Consider the following 19054-nt stretch of genomic DNA (forward strand, 5'->3'; position numbering starts at 1 on the left):
CATTTATCTGAGGAGGGCCTCTGCCTTCTCTCTTGTTCCGAGGATAGTGATGTTAGATTATGTTTATTAAGCACTCACTATGTGCTAAGATAGAGACTGTTCTAAATGCTGTATATATGTGATCCTAAGTTTTTACAATTTCAAGAGTTGTTTATGAATATGATTACCATCTTGGAGAGAAGGAGACAGGCTTAGAGACTAAGTAACTTGTCCGCCCATAGTAAGTGAAAGAGCTAGAATTCAGTCCCATGTATCTGACTCTGAATCTGTACTGTGTTGCCTGTCTAATACCTCTGCTGTCTCCTGACCTCATTCCCTACCCTTCAGCTCCATAGTTACCATCTGCAAATGTATCTACCTGACTTAGACTGCCCCCAACATACATACGGCGTAAGTTCAGGACTTGTTTATTTATTTATTTATTTATTTTATCTTTTTGCCATTTCTTGGGCCGCTCCCACGGCATATGGAGGTTCCCAGGCTAGGGGTCCAATCAGAGCTGCAGCCACCAGCCTACGCCAGAGCCACAGCAACACAGGATCCGAGCCGCGTCTGCGACCTACACCACAGCTCACGGCAACGCCGGATCGTTAACCCACTGAGCAAGGGCAGGGACGGAACCCGCAACCTCATAGTTCCTAGTCGGATTCGTTAACCACTGCACCACGACGCGAACTCCTGTTTTTTTATTTTTGTTTTTAGAGCTGCACCTGTGGCATATGGAAGTTCCCAGGTGGGGGATTGAATTGGAGCTGCAGCTGCCAGCCTACACCACAGCCACAGCAACGCAGGATCCTTAACCCACTGAGCGAGACCAGGGATTGAACCCACATCCTCATGGATACTAGCCAGGTTCTTAACCCGCTGAGCCACAATGGGAACTCCTAGGACTTGTTTTTTTTCCTCCCATAATTTCGTTTGGCCCCCTAGTCCCCTCCCGCCTTTCACAATATTCTCATACCCTTTTTCCCATCCGGCCATCCAGATGTGGGGGCCTCCTTTAGTCTCTGTTCACCACATCTACCGTGGCCCAGCTGTTTATATCTGTATTTCTGCTTTCCTCTGTGATTTATACTCTCTGTCCTGCCTCTCCCCCATCCTGACTGTTCTTGCTTGTTCTGGCCCCACCATCTCACAGGCTACTGTCCTACCTGCCCACCCAGGTCATCCTTCTAAGTCCTGGTCTGTATCTTAGTCACCCTACCGTTCTGCCCAAACTGTCCTGGTTGTCACCTCTTTCTGGTACCTTGCCTGTTCTTCTCATCCTCCCTGGTGACCTTTTTTATTTCTCAGACCGCTTTGTTTTCTTCTCTCACTGTTTTTACTCTATTCTCCTTCCCTTACAAATCCCAAAGTATGTTCAAGTTATGTATTCCGTCCTCCTCTCTGCCTTTTCTCTTGGGTCTCTGAACTCCACGCAGTCTGCCAGTCACCACCCACCCTGTTTGCGCCTTGAGATTCTGCCCCCTACAGGTAGGTAGTCTCTTCCCTTTCCCATACCGCCTCTATCTTTCTTGTGTGTCCCAGGAGGTCAGGATGGTGGGGGAACGGCGCGCTGGGGACCTCATGGTGCCCTTGGGGCCCCGGCTGCAGGCATATCCTGAAGAACTTCTTCGACAGCGGCCTGGGCATGATGGGCGTCCTGAGTACCTGATCCGATGGAGTGTCCTGAAGTGTGGGGAAGTGGGCAGAGTGGGTGTGGAAGAGGGCAAGGCAGAGCACATCCTCATGTGGCTGTCAGCCCCCGAGGTCTACGCCAACTGCCCCATGCTGTTAGGTGAGCGGGCATTATCTACGGGACCTCAGCACGAAACAGCTGGGGGTTCAGGAAGCTTTCCCCGAGATCCAGGAGGCCTGGATGACGTGGCACTGGGAGAGATGGAGGCTGATGTGCGGGCGCTGGTGCGCAGGGCTGCCAGGCAGCTGGCAGAAGGTGGGACCTCGAGCCTCACGGCCGCTGTGCTCCACACCATCCATGTGCTCAGCGCCTACGCCAGCATCGGGCCTCTCACCCGGGTCTTCCGGGAGACGGGTGCCCTGGACCTGCTCATGCACATGTTGTGCAACCCCGAGCCTCAGATCCGGCGGAGTGCAGGCAAGATGCTGCAGGCTCTGGCAGCCCATGATGCTGGTAAGAGACAGCCGGGGGGAAGAAGGAAAACATGGTAGAGGATGGGGCCATGAGGAGTAAGAACAGGAGGAGGAGGGATTTCCCAAATCTGTAAACACCTAGTATTTGGTGACCATCCGTTGCCTCACTAAAAAGAAAATACAGATCAGTACGCTATCACAGGTACAGAAACAGGGTAAGATGAGAGCACCTGGTTTATTTGTCCAGCCTCTGTGCGGTGGCAGAGAAGCCAAGGGAGAAGGTTGGATTTTCAAACTGGTTTGAGAGTTATTCGTTGGTGTGACATCAGTTTGGTGGGTTAGAAACCAACATTTTTTCTCCATGTAAAATATCAGCAGGTAGCACTCAGTAATGTAAGTTTTGTGGCCTGAAATACACGTTTCAGTTACACGTGGGTACAGTCGTACCAGGTTACCATGTAAAATGTCTCTGTTACTGGGAGTCTTGGAAGCCTCTGGGGTAGGGGACAGAGAGTCTAGGGAAAGGTGGTGGCGGGGAGCTGTTGGGGATTGAAGAAAAGATACGGATTGGGTGTGGATTACAGGGAGTCGGGCCCATGTCCTCCTGTCACTGAGCCAGCAGGACGGCATCGAGCAGCACATGGACTTTGATAGCCGCTACACTTTGCTGGAGCTTTTCGCAGAGACCACGTCTTCTGAGGAACACTGCATGGCCTTTGAGGGCATTCATCTGCCTCAGGTACTCTGGCCACTGGTTGGGGGTGGGGTGTGGGGGTAGGGATGCTGGGTGCAAGGCTTCGAGCATCATTTCTGAAAATGTGGTTCAGGACTGCATCTGCACCAGAGCTGCCTGGGGAGCCCATTAAAATGAAAGTTCGTGCTGCCCTCCCCACTCAATTTTTTGTTGTTGCCTTTTTTGGGCCACACCTGTGGTATATGGAAGTTCCCAGGCTAGGGGTTGAATCAGAGCTGCAGCTGCAGGCCTACATCACAGCCACAGCAATGCCAGATCTGAGCCGCATCTGCGACCTACACCACAGCTCACGGTGATGCCGGATCCTTAACCCACTGAGAGAGGCCAGGGGTCGTGTTCATAACCCACTGAGCCACAACGGGAACTCCTCCCACTCAGAGTTTCTGTGATTAGAACTCAGGAACCTGTGTTTTAAGGCACTCCTTGCATGTTTTTCTTATAAATCACAGTTTGAGAACTACACGTGTGGGGATGAGGCCTTTATGTTTTTCTATCAAGGATGCTATTGAGGGGAAAAGAGAGGGGCTGAAGCTGGGAGAAGAGGAACCTACCCTGTGGGCTGTGTCCCGCAGATCCCAGGAAAGCTGCTCTTCTCCCTGGTGAAACGCTACCTGTGTGTCACTTCCCTGCTGGATCAGCTGAATAACAGTCCAGAGCCAGGGGCTGGAGACCGAGGCTCCCCATCCTCAAGGGAGGATTTTGGCCGGGAGAAAAGCCGAGGGCAGCGGGAGCTGGAGTTCAGTATGGCCATGGGCAGCCTCATCTCAGAGCTGGTGCGGAGCATGGGCTGGGCCCGGAACCTTGGCGAACAGGGCACATCGCCACCCCGGCCGTCCCGATCCATCTTTCAGCCTGGCATTTCTGGCCCCAGCCTCTTACTTCCCTCCATCGTCGCCATCCCCAGGAGGCAAGGGCGGGCCTTCCGCCAGCGCGCCGAGTTCTCTAGCCGCAGTGGCTATGGTGAGTATGTGCAGCAGAACCTGCAGCCGGGGATGCACGTGCGGATGCTGGATGACTACGAGGAGATCAGCGCCGGGGACGAGGGCGAGTTCCGGCAGAGCAACAACGGTGTACCCCCAGTGCAGGTGAGCCAGGGTGCTGCAGCGGGACGAGCTGCTGGGGTCTGTCTCGGGTGGGGCATAGTTGGGGTCTCCACTCAGGGCACTCTGGCAGGCCACCCGAGGAGAAAAGCCCCAAGGGCACTGGAGCGGTAGAAAGGGCGTCAGCAGCTGAGACGGGGGCTGCGAAAACCTGGCAGGAGTGGGTGGGCTGTGAGGTCAGGAAGGGACTCCCATCCAGGAAGCAGAGCTGATCTGTCCTGACACCCCACCCCTACAGTGGCGTTGGCTGGGAGGGAGTGTCAGAGTGGAGGCCATCAGGATTGGAAAGAGACGAGAGGCAGGCCCTGCCTTGATCAGGGAAGGGCGCCTTTTGCTTGAGGCAGGTTTCCCAGGCCCAGCCTGGTGTGCCCCTGAGGGCCACGCGCCCCAGGCCTGGGCCTGGACACACGCTCTCAAGCCTGTACAGTGCAGGGTTCACAGGGCCAAGCCCTTTCTCTTCTTCTCTCCCTTCCTCCCCCCACACCAGGTCTTCTGGCAGTCAACGGGCCGGACCTACTGGGTGCACTGGTACATGCTGGAGATCCTGGGCCCTGAGGAAGCTGCTGAGGAGACGGCTTCAGCAGCTGCAGAGAAGGGGGCAGGGGCTGCTCTGTTGGGCACAGGTAAGCTGTGGAGGGGATGTGGACCCTCAAGCCTCTGAACAGAGGAGGAGTGGCTGGGATGGAGCCACTCCTGACCAGGAACCGCCCCAGGGACCCAGAAATGCAGTCTCTTCCTGGTGAGGCTGAGCGCCTTATGCCCGTCTCCTCAGCACTTCCCCCCTGGGACTGGAAGCCAGTGGACGGGCTCTACTCTTTGCCGTACCTCCAGCCCGAGCCTCAGAAGAATGAGGGATTAGGATACCTGACCCAGGCGGAGTGGTGGGAGCTGCTCTTCTTCATCAAGAAATTGGACATATGTGAGCAGCAGCCAATTTTCCAGAATCTTCGGGAGAACCTAGATGAGGTATTAAAGGCCTGGGATACCTGGGGAGTTGAAGTGAGGTTGGAGGTGGGATTCTCTGTGGTAGTTCTCCACGTGGGAAGGCTGCAGCTTGTGGTTAGCCCAAGGGGTCCCACCAGGGGCGGAGGGTCTAGGATGCAGAAAGTGTGCAAGGCACAGCGGGAGGTGGCCACCCTTCCCGTTACTGTCCCTGGGCCCATCTTGTCTGCTCAGTCCTGAAATACATACCGTTCTGTTGACAGACCCCGGGCGAGCAGGCCCTCGGCGAGATCTCCGTGCCCGCAGCGGTGGCCGAAGATCTGCTGCAGGTTCTCAGGAATCGGTTTGAGGGCAGTGTCCTCAGTGACCTGCTCAGCTCGCAAATCTACGCCAAGTACGGGCGGCCACCCCGTGCCCCGAGCAGCTCGTCGTCGTCGTCTTCTTCCCCAAGTCGCTCCTGCACGCCAGATCCGGAAGAGGAGTGCAAGTCAGAGGCCACCTTCTCAGAGGAAGAGACTGAGTCCCCCAAAGCCAAGGCTGAGCCCCTCAAGGCAGAGGCTGAGGCCGGCAAGGGAAAAACCGAGCCCCCCATGGCACAGAGTGATTCCCAGCTGTTTAACCAGCTTCTGGTGACTGAGGGGATGGCTCTGCCCCCCGAGATGAAGGAGGCAGCCAATGGTGAGTCAGGTGCTGGGAGGGGAGGGCAAAGAGGTTGGAGCAAGTCCTGGGTGGTCCCCAGAGAAGGGCACAGTCAGGGTAAAGGGCACACCGTGGGTTGAGGTCACCTTTGCGTGGGAAATGCTTTGGAAGCGCTCATCCATTTTCCTTCCTCTGACCGTGATTACATCTAGTCTGTCGCTGCGCCCTTTCTTCAGTATCCCTGCCAGAGGAGGGTGCGTTTTCCAGAGTGTCATTGTCTTTGCTGTTTGACCGTTACATCCCTCGCACAGAATTGGGAAAGTTCTAGAGGCAAGCTAGGGTGGAGAACAGTGTGTTAAAATGTCAGTAGGACATCTAAGACTAACAGTGCGAAGTGCCACAATTGTTTGACGCCCCTGCTTTGCCCTCCCCACTTTCAGAGATGGCTAGAGCCTTGCGGGGTCCCGGGCCACGAAGCTCCCTGGATCAGCACGTGGCTGCAGTCGTGGCCACTGTGCAGATATCCAGCTTGGACACACATCTGCAGCTTTCAGGGCTCTATGCCCTCTCACAGGCCGTGGAGGAGGTCACCGAGCGGGACCACCCTCTGGTCCGACCCGACCGATCCCTGAGGTTAGACCATGGTGGGGAAGGGGTTGGTTTAAGCTGTCCGTGGGGGAGGCAGGAGGGAGGGAAGGAGCCATGAGATCAAGAGTTGGAAAGGCTGGGGAAAGAAGGGTCAGCCTTGAGGGGTGGCTGAGCGGGAGGTAGGGTATTATTTAGGGGTTATTATTTTGGAGCATTTGTCCAGTGCCAGGCCCTGTGCTGAAAGTTTCATGAGCATTCTCTCATTCAGTCCTCTTGTCTTCTGAGGAAGACCTGATGTCGCTCTTATCCCCTTGTGTGGGTCAGGAAACTGAGGCTTAGGGAGGTTAAGTGACGTGGCCAGAGTTTGACAGATAATAGATTCAGGATTCATACCTAGGTCCTTTTTGCTTTCGTGTTCTTTCTTTTTTTTTTTTTTTTTAAATTCCCCCTTTTTGGCTGCACCTGCAGCATATGGAAGTTCCTGGGCTAGGGATCTAATTGGAGCTGCAGCTGCAACCTACACCACAGTTGTGGCAATAGGAGATCCTTAACCCACTGCACCACAGCAGGAATTCCCCCTTTAGGCCTTGAGCTTGAGTTTTCTCTTTTTTGCCCCCTCTCTTTTTTCTCCCTCTCTCTTTTAAAAATTTTTAATACGGAGTTCCCGTCGTGGCGCAGTGGTTAACGAATCCAACTAGGAACCATGAGGTTGCGGGTTTGGTCCCTGCCCTTGCTCAGTGGGTTGACGATCCGGCGTTGCCGTGAGCTGTGGTGTAGGTTGCAGACGCGGCTCGGATCCCGCGTTGCTGTGGCTCTGGCGTAGGCCGGTGGCTGCAGCTCCGATTCAACCCCTAGCCTGGGAACCTCCATATGCCGCAGGAGCGGCCCAAGAAATAGCAAAAAGACAAAAAATAAATTAAAAAAAAATTTTTTTAATACTTCTTAGTTATACAAATAACACACAATTGCATTCTTAAAAGATCAGAAAATGAAAGCCAAAGTCCCTTTTTACCACTGTTGTCACATATCCCAGCATGTATCCTTCAGATCTTCGAGTGTATAAGTGTATTTTCTGAGTTTGTGTTTTAGTATATGTGATCACACTCTGCCTGTGTCTGCAGATGCCCTCTGCATGCATGGAGTCTGGGAAGGCTGTGTGTGTTAGTACGCATAGCACTGCCTCATTCTTGCTGCTGTCTTGGGCTTGATTCTATCCAAAGCAGAATACAGCACTAGATGATGTCATTTTTTAACTATCAGATTGGCAACACTTCAAATGATTGTGATCTCCTTGTTGTAATTTCTCAGTTCTAGAGAAGTTAGGCATGTTTGGGGGTTCCCATTGAGGCTCAGTGGTAAATGAACCCGACTAGCATCCATGAGGACGAGGGTTCGATCCCTGGCCTTGACCAGCAGGTTAAGGATCTGGCATTGCCTTGAGCTGTGGTGTAGGTCGCAGACACGGCTCAGAACCTGCATTGCTCTGGCTGTAGGCTGGTGGCTACAGCTCTGATTCGGCCTCTAGCCTGGGAACCTCCATACGCTGGGAGCACGGCCCTAAAAAAAACCAAAAAGACAAAAAAAAAAAAAAAGCTAGGCATGTTTTCATGCCTTTGTTGTGTTTCTTCCTCTGTAAATATTCTTATCCTTTGCCCGGTTTTTAATTGGGTCTTTTGTCTTTTTCTTATTGTTTTACAGACATCCTGGATATTAATTTGTTACTTATGTTTCACATATTTTGTCTCCCCCCCCCCGCCAAATGGTTTTAATTTTCTAGGTATAAAATAATGCCTGCTCACTTAAAAAAAAAAATTAGAAAATCATGACGATGAGTCATCTGAAAACCTTTTATGTAGTTGTAGTCACTGTTAACATTTTGGTAAACATCCTTATTTATACCTGGACATTTATTCATATGTAGCGTATGAACTTGTTTTAAATAAATCGTGGCTACAGAAGAGGCTATATGTTTAAAGCCTATTTGGTTCACATGACTGCAATCTTAAAGCTCATAAGAAAAAACAGAACTTTCCCAGTACTGTTATTTGCCTTCTTTCCCAGAATTTGCCTCCTTTCTTCCCTTGTTCCCAGGCCACCTCCTCAATATGCATCTCTGTCACTGTGGAGAAGGATGTCAATCCTGACACATTTTTCCTCTGTAATGCTCACTGCCACCTAGGGACTCTGGGGGCGCTTCCTGCATCCCTTCAGATCAGCCTCTGCCAGATCCTCTTTCCAGCTCATGTGGCTGTTGTCTTAACTCTGTGATAGTGTCTTTCGTTACGCTGAAGTTGTAGATTTTCGTGTTGCTTTATTTTTCATCTTTTTTTTTTATATGGCTTCCAGCTTTTAAAAGGGTCTATTCCACTGTAGGATTCTAAAAATATTTCCTTGTATTTTCTAAAAATATCTATGATTTTGTTTTTTGCATTTATTTTAAGACTTGTTTGCATTTTGGTTTTGCAAATAGAATGAAGCGGAGCTCCAGGCTTTCATTTTTTTCAGATGGATAGCCAAGTGTTTGTGCCTCAAGTTTTGCATGGTCCTAACTGTCCTCACTGGCTGAGATGCGGCCCTTTTTTTCCTTCTCATCTGTTGATCTGTTGGGCTACCCTGTATTATTTCCAGAGTTTTAATTAGTATAAGTTTATATATATATTTTTTTGTTTGTTTTTTTAGGGCTGCACCCACGGCATATGGAGGTTCCCAGGCTGGGGCTGGGGTCAAATTGGAGCTTTAGCTGCCAGCTTACACCACAGCCATAGCAACATCAGCTCTGAGCTGAGTCTGCGACCTACATCACAGCTCACGGCGACACCAGTTCCTTAACCCACCGAGCGAGGCTGGGGATCAAACCCGCAACCTCATGGTTACTAGTCAGATTCGTTTCTATTGTGCCACAGCAGGAACTCCTGCAAACATTTCTTGACTCTTCTTCCATATTTTCTCTTCCTATGCCTCAATCTTTCAATCTTTTTTTTTTTTTTTTTTTTGCTTTTTAGGGCTGCACTCTCGGCACATGGAGGTTCCCAGGCTAGGGGTTGAATTAGAGCTGTTGCTGCCAGTCTATACCACAGCCACAGCAACGCAGGATCCGAGCAGCATCTGCGACTTACACCACAGCTCATGGCAGTGCCAGATCCTTAACCTACTGAGCGAGGCCAGGGATTGAACCTGCATCCTCATGGATGCTAGTCAGATTCGTTAACAGCTGAGCCACCACAGAAACTCCCTGTGCCTCAAACTGACTGTTGTCTTTTTTTCTTTTGGCTCCGCCCATGGCATGCAGGAAGTTCCTGGGCCAGGGTTCGAACCCACGCTGCATGAGTGACCCAAGCCACCGAAGTGACAGTGTGGGATCCTAAACCCACTGAGCGACTGGGGAATTCCATGTTTTCTTTTTAAAAACCTTTTAGGCATTTTGATTAGAATTATGCTGAATTTATAGATTTCTTTGAAAAGTTGCACCAGAGTTCCTAACTGTCCTGCTCTCCTGCCTCCTTTATGAGGGAAGAGCCTGAAACAGACTTCAGGGAAGCGGGCGTTGGGAAGGAGACTGAGGCGAGGAGAGCAGGTTGGAGAGCCGTGGGGGTGGCCTGGATCTTGGGGAACAGGGGTGAGCAGGGAGTCAGGCATGGCTCTGCGGATGGGGGGCCCTGATGTCTCCTCTCTCTCAGAGAGAAGCTAGTGAAGACGCTGGTGGAGCTGCTAACCAATGAGGTGGGAGAGAAGATGGTGGTGGTGCTGGCCCTGCGCCTTCTTTACCTGCTCATGACCAAACACGAGTGGCGCCCACTCTTTGCCAGGGAGGGTGGCATCTATGCTGTGCTCGTTTGCATGCAAGAATACAAGACCTCCGTCTTGGTGCAGCAAGCAGGGCTGGCGGTGAGTGCACTGGGCCTGGTGATAGCATGTGGGGTGCGGGTTGGGGGCAGGTGGGGGCCCTGCCAGTCTGAAGAGGTTCTCTGGTGATTCAGGCGAGGAGGCTTTGGGATGGAAAGTGCAGGCGGATAGGAGAGTTCCAGCTGGATGGTCCTAGAGATTGAACGCCTGTCTGAAGGAAGGGAGAAGGGTGTTTTTAGGAATGACTCCCAGGTTTAGAAGTGAGCAGCCAGAGTTCCTGTCGTGGCTCAGTGGAAACAAATCCAACTAGCATCGGATGTGCACATGCTGTGTGTGTGGCCCTAAGAGACAAAAAAAAAAAAAAAAAAGTCAGCAGCAGGGTGGAGGAGGTGGTCATTTGCAAAGTGGGAGAACGCTAGAGAAGAAAGAAGTGTGGGGGGATGTTCAGGTTGAATTTTCAGGTATGTTGAATTTCCCATAGCTTTTTGGTTACAACGAGGGTGTCTGGTTTTGCTTTTTTTTTAAGTGTTGCACCCTCGGCATATGGAAGTGCCGAGGCTAGGGGTTGAATCGGAGCTGCAGCTGCCAGCCTATGCCACAGTGACAGCAAAGTGGGATCCAAGCTGTGACTGTGACCTACACCACAGCTCACGGCAACGCTGGATCCTTAACCCACTGGGTGAGGCCAGGGATTGAACCCGTATCCTCACGGATGCTAGTCAGATTCGTTACTGCTGAGCCACAGCAGGAACTCCTGGGTGTCTGATTTTCTCGATGGGACAGAGTATTTTGTAATGCTTTGATCTGAGTGGTACTGGTACACAGTACTCCCTCACCAGGCGTGGGTAAAGCACAGCCAGCATCACCGTTGCCTTGCCTCCTGGGCCCAGAGAATGGGGCCAGGAGGCCCTGGTTCAGGGAGAAAGAATTGGCTTCCTGAGTGTTCCAGACACAAGCACTGCAGGGAGGTCTGGGGGGGGTGTTCTGTACAACCTGAGGGTCCCAGAAGGGACAGATAGGCAGTCCTGAGAGTGGATTCCAGCAGTGTGACGGCAGCAGCGTGGCCCGGAGCATAGGCCCCTTAGGGCAGGCTGGCCCAGGGAGAGGCCGGGAGGCTCTTTCCTTATCTGGGGCCAGCTAGATGCTGCTCCTCCCAAGAGCAGCCAGGCACTCCTCCACTAGGCCGTGTCCACTCAATCCCCTGATCCTTTCCAATTGCACGACTAAAATGCCACATTTGCCTCTGTATTCAAACTCTTGCTCTATAACAGAATCGCATCATTTTGTTTATAATTTAAGGTCTGCACAGTTCAGCTAGTTGGGAGAGAGTGGGGTGGCCAAAGGGAGAGTGTCTCATGACAAGGTAGCATTTTCTAGACGGGTCCAGCCCTCATAAGAAGGGGTATCCTGAGAATTATTTCTAATTTACTCCATCCCTAGAAGGTTTCTCCTCAGGCGTCAACTCTTTCACCAGCCAAGACGGGCTCCCCCTGACAATCATGTTCATCATGATCTCATCTGCTCTCTGGTTCCAGCAACAAGTTCGCGTTTCCTATCATAATTCCTGCCCCTCTGCCTGTGAGTCCACCCCAGCTGCCTTATCCAGGCGGGCTGGGCCCTGGCTTTGGAGGCCAGGGGGAATGTTGGCACGTTGGAGGAAACGGAAGCTGGGGGAATGGGGAGGGAGTGCAGTGTGTGAGGAGGGGGAGGATGAGAACCTTCTGTGTTTAAGGACCAGGCAGGGGAACTCCAGAGAGGAGGGCCAGCCAGGAGAACAGGAAGTTATGGGGCTCGAGGGAAGGGAAGTTTTGCAAAGAGAGGAATGGTCAAGTGAGAAGGAAGACAACTTCAAGGAAAGCCTTGCAGACAAGTAGAGGCTCTGAAAGGGCTCCATCCTGAGAGGAAGCTGGGGGGCGGCAAGCCCCCTGCGTTGGGCAAGCCTCGGCACTGGCAGAGAGAAGTTGCAGGCTCACACTGCCAGGAAGCCTAGGTTTTTGGGTTGGCTTTCTTTACGGCTGCACCTGCAGCATAGGGAAGTTCCCAGCTTAGGGGTCGAATCAGAGCTATAGTTGTCGGCCTACACCACAGCCACAGCAGTGCCCAATCAGAGCCACAACTGTGACCTATATACCACAGCTCATAGCAATGCTGGATCCTTAACCCACTGAGAGAGGCCAGGGCTCGAACCCTCATCCTCATGGATACTAGTTGGGTTCTTAACCTGCTGAGCCACAATGGGAACTCCTCTTTTGTTTTTTATTTTTTAGCATTTGATGTCCTAGCACTGCCTGTCTCATTTCCACCTCCTACTTGACCTACTTGCAAACAGTTCAACTGCCCCAAAGTTTGAGGGCTTAGAATGACGCCCAGTTCTCCCCAGCCTCCACATGGTGGCTCTGCCAACTCCTAACTCTGCTTCCACATCCCCCTGGCAGGCCCTGAAGATGCTGGCCATTGCCAGCTCCTCGGAGATCCCCACTTTCGTTACCGGCCGAGATTCTATCCACCCTTTGTTTGACGCCCAGATGACCAGGGAGATCTTCGCCAGCATCGACTCAGCCACCCGCCCCGGCTCTGAGAGCCTGCTCCTCACTGTCCCTGCAGCAGTGATCCTGATGCTGAACACAGAGGGGTCAGGACCTCACTGTCCAAACTCCTGCTAAGTCCCATGCCCCACTGCTCCCCTGTCCCAGTCTTATGCATTGCGTGGAAATTCCACTCAAGTTGTTGCCTCTGGATGCAGCGCTGGTGGCCCTCTCCCACTGTGCTGTCATTTGAAGAGAGGTGTTGGACTTGAGGGTAGAGAGATGCCGTGGAGATCAAAGACACCTGCCCTTCCTTCCTGGCACTGGGGGAGTGACCTGAGGTTGAGAGTCAGGTGTCTGGCCTCAGGGGGACCCGTGACACCCCTCCCTCCCCAGTTGCAGGGCTCCTCCCCTCCCTACTGGCTCCTGCTTCCATTGCGTTCAGGTGCTCAACTTCTTCCCGGGTCACCTCCCTGCTCCCAGGTGCTCCTCGGCGGTGAGAAACGGCCTGCTCCTGCTCAACCTGCTTTTGTGCAACCACTACACGCTGGGAGACCAGATCATAACCCGCGAGCTCAGAGACACCTTGTTTAGGCACTCGGGAATAGCGCCGGGGACAGAACCCATGCCCACCACGCGCACCATCCTCATGATGCTTCTCAATCGCTACTCGGAGCCGCCGGGCAGCCCCGAGCACGCAGGTACTGGGGCTGGTTGTCCTAAGGAATCGGCCTTGCCCCCGGCCAGGAGGGCTGAGGTTTATACCCGGGTACCTTGCTAGAAAGACACTGTGGACGCCCAGGAAATGAGTGAGGGTTTTGGTGCTCAGGTAAGGTCTTCGGCAGGGCTTCCTGACCAAGGGGTGAGAGGAACTGGAGACTGGCTATAAGGAAATGCCTTCTCATAGGAGGGCCCCATCTGTCCGGGCTGGGTTCGGTCCGCTCTTACTGGACACGGGAGGGTGGGTTGAAACCACTTCTAGAGAGGCCTTCTTTAGGGGGATGGTAACGTACAGAAAGTTTGTAACTAGAACGTGGACTGTTGACGCCCCAGGAAAGAGACCCTTTGTATTCAACAAACAAGTGAAACCTGGAAGGCTGGGGGGAGGTGGAAATTGGCACCATGTGTCTTTCAGTCTGTGCTCTGAAGCCACCACACGAGTAGTGCAGGGCTGTGACTATAATAGTTCATGTATGTTGAGTCGTGGGATGACATAGCTCATCACATTTAATAATAAAACATAGTTCGTTGCATGACTGTGGGAGATTAAAACTGTGATGTATTTAACTTGACAGCGTTTGCCATACTAGACTTTTCTGTCCGTGTAGCTAGGTATGTGTTTGGGGCCAGAAAAGAAAATCCCCCCAGTTGAGCAGATGCCACAGACGTCCTCGCAAAGGGAGGAGAATGGGGGGTGGTTTTCTGCATCTGCCCGTTTCTCAGTTTGGATGACTCTCCATATGTGTTCTTCCTCCCGTGTGTCTGCGCAGCCTCACTGGAGTCCCCCGGTGCCCGGGGCCAGGATGGGTCTCCTGAGCTGCTGATCCGGTCCCTGGTGGGGGGCCCATCTGCAGAGCTCCTCCTGGACTTGGAGCGCGTGCTGTGCCGCGAGGGTGGCCCCGGGGGTGCCGTGAGGCCCCTTCTCAAGCGCCTCCAGCAGGAGAACCAGCCCTTCCTCCTGTTTCTGCGGACTCTGGACGCTCCTGGGCCCAACAAAACTCTGCTGCTGACGGCGCTGAGGTGAGGGGCCCGCTCGGGGCCCCGGTGCATGGGGGGGGCAAGGGCAGCAGGCAGACTGCAGGACCTCACTTGTTTCCCGCCCTCACCAGGGTCATGACCCGGCTGCTGGATCACCCGGAGGCAGTGGTCCTCCCCTGGCACGAGGTCTTGGAGCCCTGCCTCAACTGTCTGAGTGGCCCTAGCAGTGACAATGAGGTACTGACGTCCTGGCAAGGGTGGGGGAGGGCAAGGCAGCGTCTGGGCACCAGCTACCTTGCGAGGCTCTGGAGGGCACTGCACAGCCTTCTGGGTGGGGCTGGATGCTGGGAGGGGTGTGTGGGAAGAAGGCCAACGTCATCTAAGAGTCTCCAGACTCTTCTGACTGCACCTGAATTTTGGACTGAGGGTTTAGGAGAAGCACACTGTCCTTGCCCTCTGCCCTCGGGATTTGTGCCTTGTGGGGCGAGGCTCAGGGACCAAGGTTGGGTCTTGAGATAGCTTGGCCCTGGCAGGAAGAAGCCAGGGAAGCTGTGCCCGAGCATGCCCCCTGCCAGCTCACTCTGGAGTCCCGACTCCCCAGCACTCTGTGCCAGCCTGTCTCTGGTACTCTGCTTTCAAGTTCTTTGAATCTCGGCCCCACATCCCCATTTCTAACCACCTCCGCCCTCCCGCCCCACCGCCCCAGCCTGTATGTGGCCCGCCTTTGTCTCCTTACGTTAATCTCTGTGGCCAGATCGTTCAGGAGCTGCTCTGCTTCCTGTACCGCCTGGCCTCGATGCACAAGGACTACGCCGTGGTGCTCTGCTGCCTGGGAGCCAAAGAGGCCCTCGCCAAAGTCCTGGACAAGCACTCGGCTGAGCTGCTGCTGGCCTGCGAGCTCCGGGACCTGGTGACAGAGTGTGAGAAACATGCCCAGTTGTACAGCAACCTCACCTCCAGCATCCTGGCTGGCTGCATTCAGGTGAGGAGGTTCAGAGCTCAGAGCTGAGGGAGAAGTAAGCCCGGAGCCGGGGAAGGGCTTCCATGTGTGGCCTGTTGCTCTCCCTGTTTGGCACCAGTGGTGGCACATCTAGGGCGCTTGTTCCCCAACCTTACCCTGTATGGTTCTGTTCTGCCACATTTGGGGAGGAAAGGGGTTGAGTGCTCTGTCGCCCCTGGATTCCTTCTCCGTGTGTGTTTCCACGTCGCTGCCCCGCCTGCACCCCTTCTCTCCGACACCGGCTGCAGATGGTGCTGGGCCAGATTGAAGACCACAGACGCACCCACCGCCCCATCAACATCCCCTTCTTTGACGTGTTCCTCAGGCACCTCTGCCAAGGTTTGTGCCCCCATTGCCCTCTCCTGCTGCCACCGCAGCCTCTCCTCTCGCCTCCCTTCCTGCTCCCCAGGCCTTTCCTTTTCCTCTCTCAACTAACCAGGCTTCCCGCTGGCCCGTAGGCTCCAGTGTGGAGGTGAAGGAGGACAAGTGCTGGGAGAAGGTGGAGGTGTCCTCCAACCCGCACCGGGCAGGCAAGCTGACCGACCGCAACCCCAAGACCTACTGGGAATCCAACGGCAGCACCGGCTCCCACCACATCACCTTGCACATGCACCGCGGTGTTCTTGTTAGGTGGGAGTGCTCCGTGTTCATGTGTGTGTGTGTGTGTGTGTGTGCGCGCGCGCGTGCCTGTGCCCACCAATGCGCCATGTTCACGTGTGTGTGCGTGCGTGCGTGTGGCCGATGCCCACTCTGAGGCCTTCTGCTCTGACCCCATACACACAGCCTGCCTCAGCCCCTCCAAATGGCTGTAAGCAGAGGAGGTCCCATCGTCCAGGCCGGGTTCACTCCACTCTCATTGGACACGGGAGGGTGGGTTGAAGCCACTTCTAGAGAGGTTTTTTTCCTTTCTTCCTTTCTTTCTTTCTTTTTTTTTTTTTTTTTTGGCTTTTTGCCTTTTCTAGGGCCACTCCCACAGCATATGGAGGTTCCCAGGCTAGGGGTCCAATCGGAGCTGTAGCCGCCAGCCTCCGCCAGAGCCATAGCAATGCGGGTTTCGAGTCGTGTCTGCGACCTACACCACAGCTCACGGCAATGCCAGATCCTTAACCCACTAAGCAAGGCCAGGGGTTGGACCCGAAACCTCCTGGTTCCTAGTCGGATTCATTAGCCACTGAGCTAGGACGGGAACTCCTAGAGAGGCTTTCTTTAGGGGAGTGGTCACGAACAGAAATTTTGTAACCAGAATGTGAAATATTGACCTCCTGCGGAAGAGACCTGTTAAGTTTAACAGGCAAGTGAAACCCGGAAGGCTGGGGGGAGATGGAAATTGGCACCATGTGTCTTTCAGTCTGTGCTTTGAAGCCACTGCACGAGTAGCATAGGACTGTGAGAGCCACACTCAAACCCATTTTGTGCCCTGGGCTGAGTGTAGCCATCCCTCAGTCCCCGAGCCTGTGACGTGCTCCCTCCACGTCAGCTGTCCTCTGTGCTTGGGGCGAGGGGAGCAATGGCTCCCTCAGCCACCTCTCCCCTCGGGTTTAATGTGGCCTGTGTGCCACACATGCCAAGAGGGCCAGAGCCACGCGAACAGTAAGACGTGGGCCCTGCCTTCAGGCAACTTACAAGCTTGTCGGGGAGCCAGTAAGAGTAGAGAGTAAGGAAAAGATTGCCGTGGACATGTGTGCTGGATCCTGAGGCCAACTGAGGGGTCAGGGGAGGCTTCTGGAAGGGGGTCTGACTGACAGGTCAGGGGAGGCTTCTGGAAGGGGGTCTGACTGACAGGTCAGGGGAGGCTTCTGGAAGGGGGTCTGACTGACAGGTCAGGGGAGGCTTCTGGAAGCGGGGCTGGCTGAGGGGTCAGGGGAGGCTTCTGGCAGGGGGTCTGACTGAGAGGTCAGGGGAGGCTTCTGGAAGTGGGGCCGGCTGAGGGGTCAGGGGAGGCTTCTGGAAGGGGGTCTGACTGAGAGGTCAGAGGAGGCTTCTGGAACGGAGGCTGACTGGGTTAAGGTTAGAGTAGAAACTAGATAAAGAGAGGGCAGAGGGACAGCACATGCGCAAGATGGAAGCAAGAAACAGTGAGGTACTGGGAAAAAGGTTAAGTAATTGGGTTTGACTGGAATGAAGGGTGTGTGGAGGGAAGTGGCAAGAGATGGAGCCAGAAATGTAGGCAGAGCCGGTTACAAAGAGTTTTGGGAGCTGACAGTTTGAGCTTTGTTTGTTTGTTTGTTTTTGCCATGCCTATGCTGTGCCACAAGTTGCCTGGCCAGGGATCCAACCCGAGCCACAGCATCGTGATGATGCCAAATCCTTAACTGCTAGGCCACCAGGGAACTCCAAACTTGAGCTTTATTCTGAAAGTTAGGGAACCACTGAAGGATTTGAACAGAAGAGACAAATGTTGATTTTTTAATCTAGAGGACTCTGGCAATTATGCAAGTTTGGGTTTCAGGCCGGGAGAGAATTGGAGGTTTATTCAGTGACGAATGTTGGGCCAGGCAGAGGGAGGGGAATGGGTAGCGAGAAGGCCAGGGACTGGGAGGTCTGAAGAGGTGGTGTCTGCAGGCCATTGACCGGTCGAGGGAGGCCCCGGGGGAGGAGGCGCAGCACCTTGAGTGCTAGTGGAGCAGTTTCCTTTCCCAGGAGGGGAAATAGGAAGAGGAGCAGGTCCCTGTGGACGGACGTCCGTGCCTGCGGGCGTGTTGAGTCGAGGCGCCTGTGGGCCTGGCGTGGAAATGTCTGCTGGACACGCGCAGGAGAGCTCAGGAGGGCTGTCTGGGGTAGAGATGTGGGTTTGGAGTCACGAGGGCGTTAATATTCGGCTGAAACCATGGGTGTAAATGGAGTCACCGTGGGGGAGGATAAGGGGAGCAGAGGGCCTGCGAACACTGCCGCTCAGGCAGGGGCAGGGTCTGAGGAGGAAGCGCTGGGCTGAAGTTGTTTTGAACCAAGACCAGCGCCCTGGTTGTGACCGATTCTTTTTTCCTCTCCCAGGCAGCTGACTCTGCTGGTGGCCAGTGAAGACTCAAGTTACATGCCAGCCAGGGTGGTGGTGTTTGGGGGTGACAGCGCCAGCTGCATCAGCACGGAGCTCAATACGGTGGGGGACCCTGTGCCCCCCTTCACCTTATCCTCCATCCTTCTGTTGGCCCTGGGGCTTTATCAGAAGGACCGAGTCCCCGGGGAGCTCCCCAGTCCCTTCCTTCCATGCAGGCGTCGCCTTGTGAGCAGTGAGAGTGGAAATAGGGCAGTGGAGCAGCGAAGACCCAGGGGTGCGCGGCGGGAGGAGTGAAGGGCACACACCGTCACAGACTTGGTCGCCATCCACAGTCCTTCCAGCTCCGCCTTTGGAAGTGACAGCTCTCCCCCTTCCCTGCCGCCAGGTCAACGTGATGCCCTCTGCCAGCCGGGTGGTCCTCCTGGAGAACCTGAACCGCTTCTGGCCCGTCATCCAGATCCGCATAAAGCGCTGCCAACAGGTGGGGCCAGGGCAGAGGCTGGGGGCTGGGGACCAGGAGGAAGCAGAGGGTCTCCAGAGCGACTGGGTTCTCCAGCATTTGAGGGCCAGGCTCCGGCAGGGTTCCTCCTCGGTTGGCTTGTGGATGGCCTAGGAGCCTGCTGAGTTCCAGAAACATGGGAGTGTCTTCGGGAACCTGAGGGTACGAGGCCTGTGCATGTTGCAGGGTGGCATCGACACCCGGGTTCGGGGCGTGGAGGTCCTGGGCCCCAAGCCCACTTTCTGGCCGCTATTCCGAGAGCAGCTGTGTCGCCGGACGTGTCTCTTCTACACAATTCGGGCGCAAGCCTGGAGCCGGGACATTGCAGAGGACCGCAGGCGTCTCCTCCAGCTCTGTCCCAGGTGGGCTGAGGACAGGAC

General features: G+C 54.3%; 1 protein-coding gene across 5 annotated transcripts in view; it reads left to right on the top strand.

Annotated features, from left to right (window-relative positions):
• CUL9 (cullin 9) overlaps nucleotides 1-19054 on the top strand; it is a 39979-nt gene that overhangs the window by 996 nt on the left and 19929 nt on the right. For 4 of the 5 annotated variants that reach the window (XM_047797642.1, XM_047797645.1, XM_047797641.1 and 1 more), the window contains exons 2-19: nucleotides 1528-2131; nucleotides 2676-2830; nucleotides 3418-3930; nucleotides 4433-4568; nucleotides 4718-4911; nucleotides 5151-5565; nucleotides 5967-6159; nucleotides 9792-9999; nucleotides 12393-12589; nucleotides 12966-13183; nucleotides 13973-14222; nucleotides 14312-14417; nucleotides 14935-15162; nucleotides 15429-15519; nucleotides 15639-15810; nucleotides 18172-18277; nucleotides 18561-18656; nucleotides 18861-19036. In XM_047797642.1, coding sequence (XP_047653598.1) covers nucleotides 1537-2131; nucleotides 2676-2830; nucleotides 3418-3930; nucleotides 4433-4568; nucleotides 4718-4911; nucleotides 5151-5565; nucleotides 5967-6159; nucleotides 9792-9999; nucleotides 12393-12589; nucleotides 12966-13183; nucleotides 13973-14222; nucleotides 14312-14417; nucleotides 14935-15162; nucleotides 15429-15519; nucleotides 15639-15810; nucleotides 18172-18277; nucleotides 18561-18656; nucleotides 18861-19036 — 4049 coding nt within the window. In that variant the 5' untranslated portion in view covers nucleotides 1528-1536. Of the gene's footprint in view, nucleotides 1-1527; nucleotides 2132-2675; nucleotides 2831-3417; nucleotides 3931-4432; nucleotides 4569-4717; nucleotides 4912-5150; nucleotides 5566-5966; nucleotides 6160-9791; nucleotides 10000-12392; nucleotides 12590-12965; nucleotides 13184-13972; nucleotides 14223-14311; nucleotides 14418-14934; nucleotides 15163-15428; nucleotides 15520-15638; nucleotides 15811-18171; nucleotides 18278-18560; nucleotides 18657-18860; nucleotides 19037-19054 lie in introns of those variants that run through there. The other variant, XM_047797646.1, reaches the window with a different exon arrangement.

Source organism: Phacochoerus africanus, chromosome 9, assembly GCF_016906955.1.
Source record: "Phacochoerus africanus isolate WHEZ1 chromosome 9, ROS_Pafr_v1, whole genome shotgun sequence".
Classification (NCBI taxonomy): Eukaryota; Metazoa; Chordata; class Mammalia; order Artiodactyla; family Suidae; genus Phacochoerus; species Phacochoerus africanus.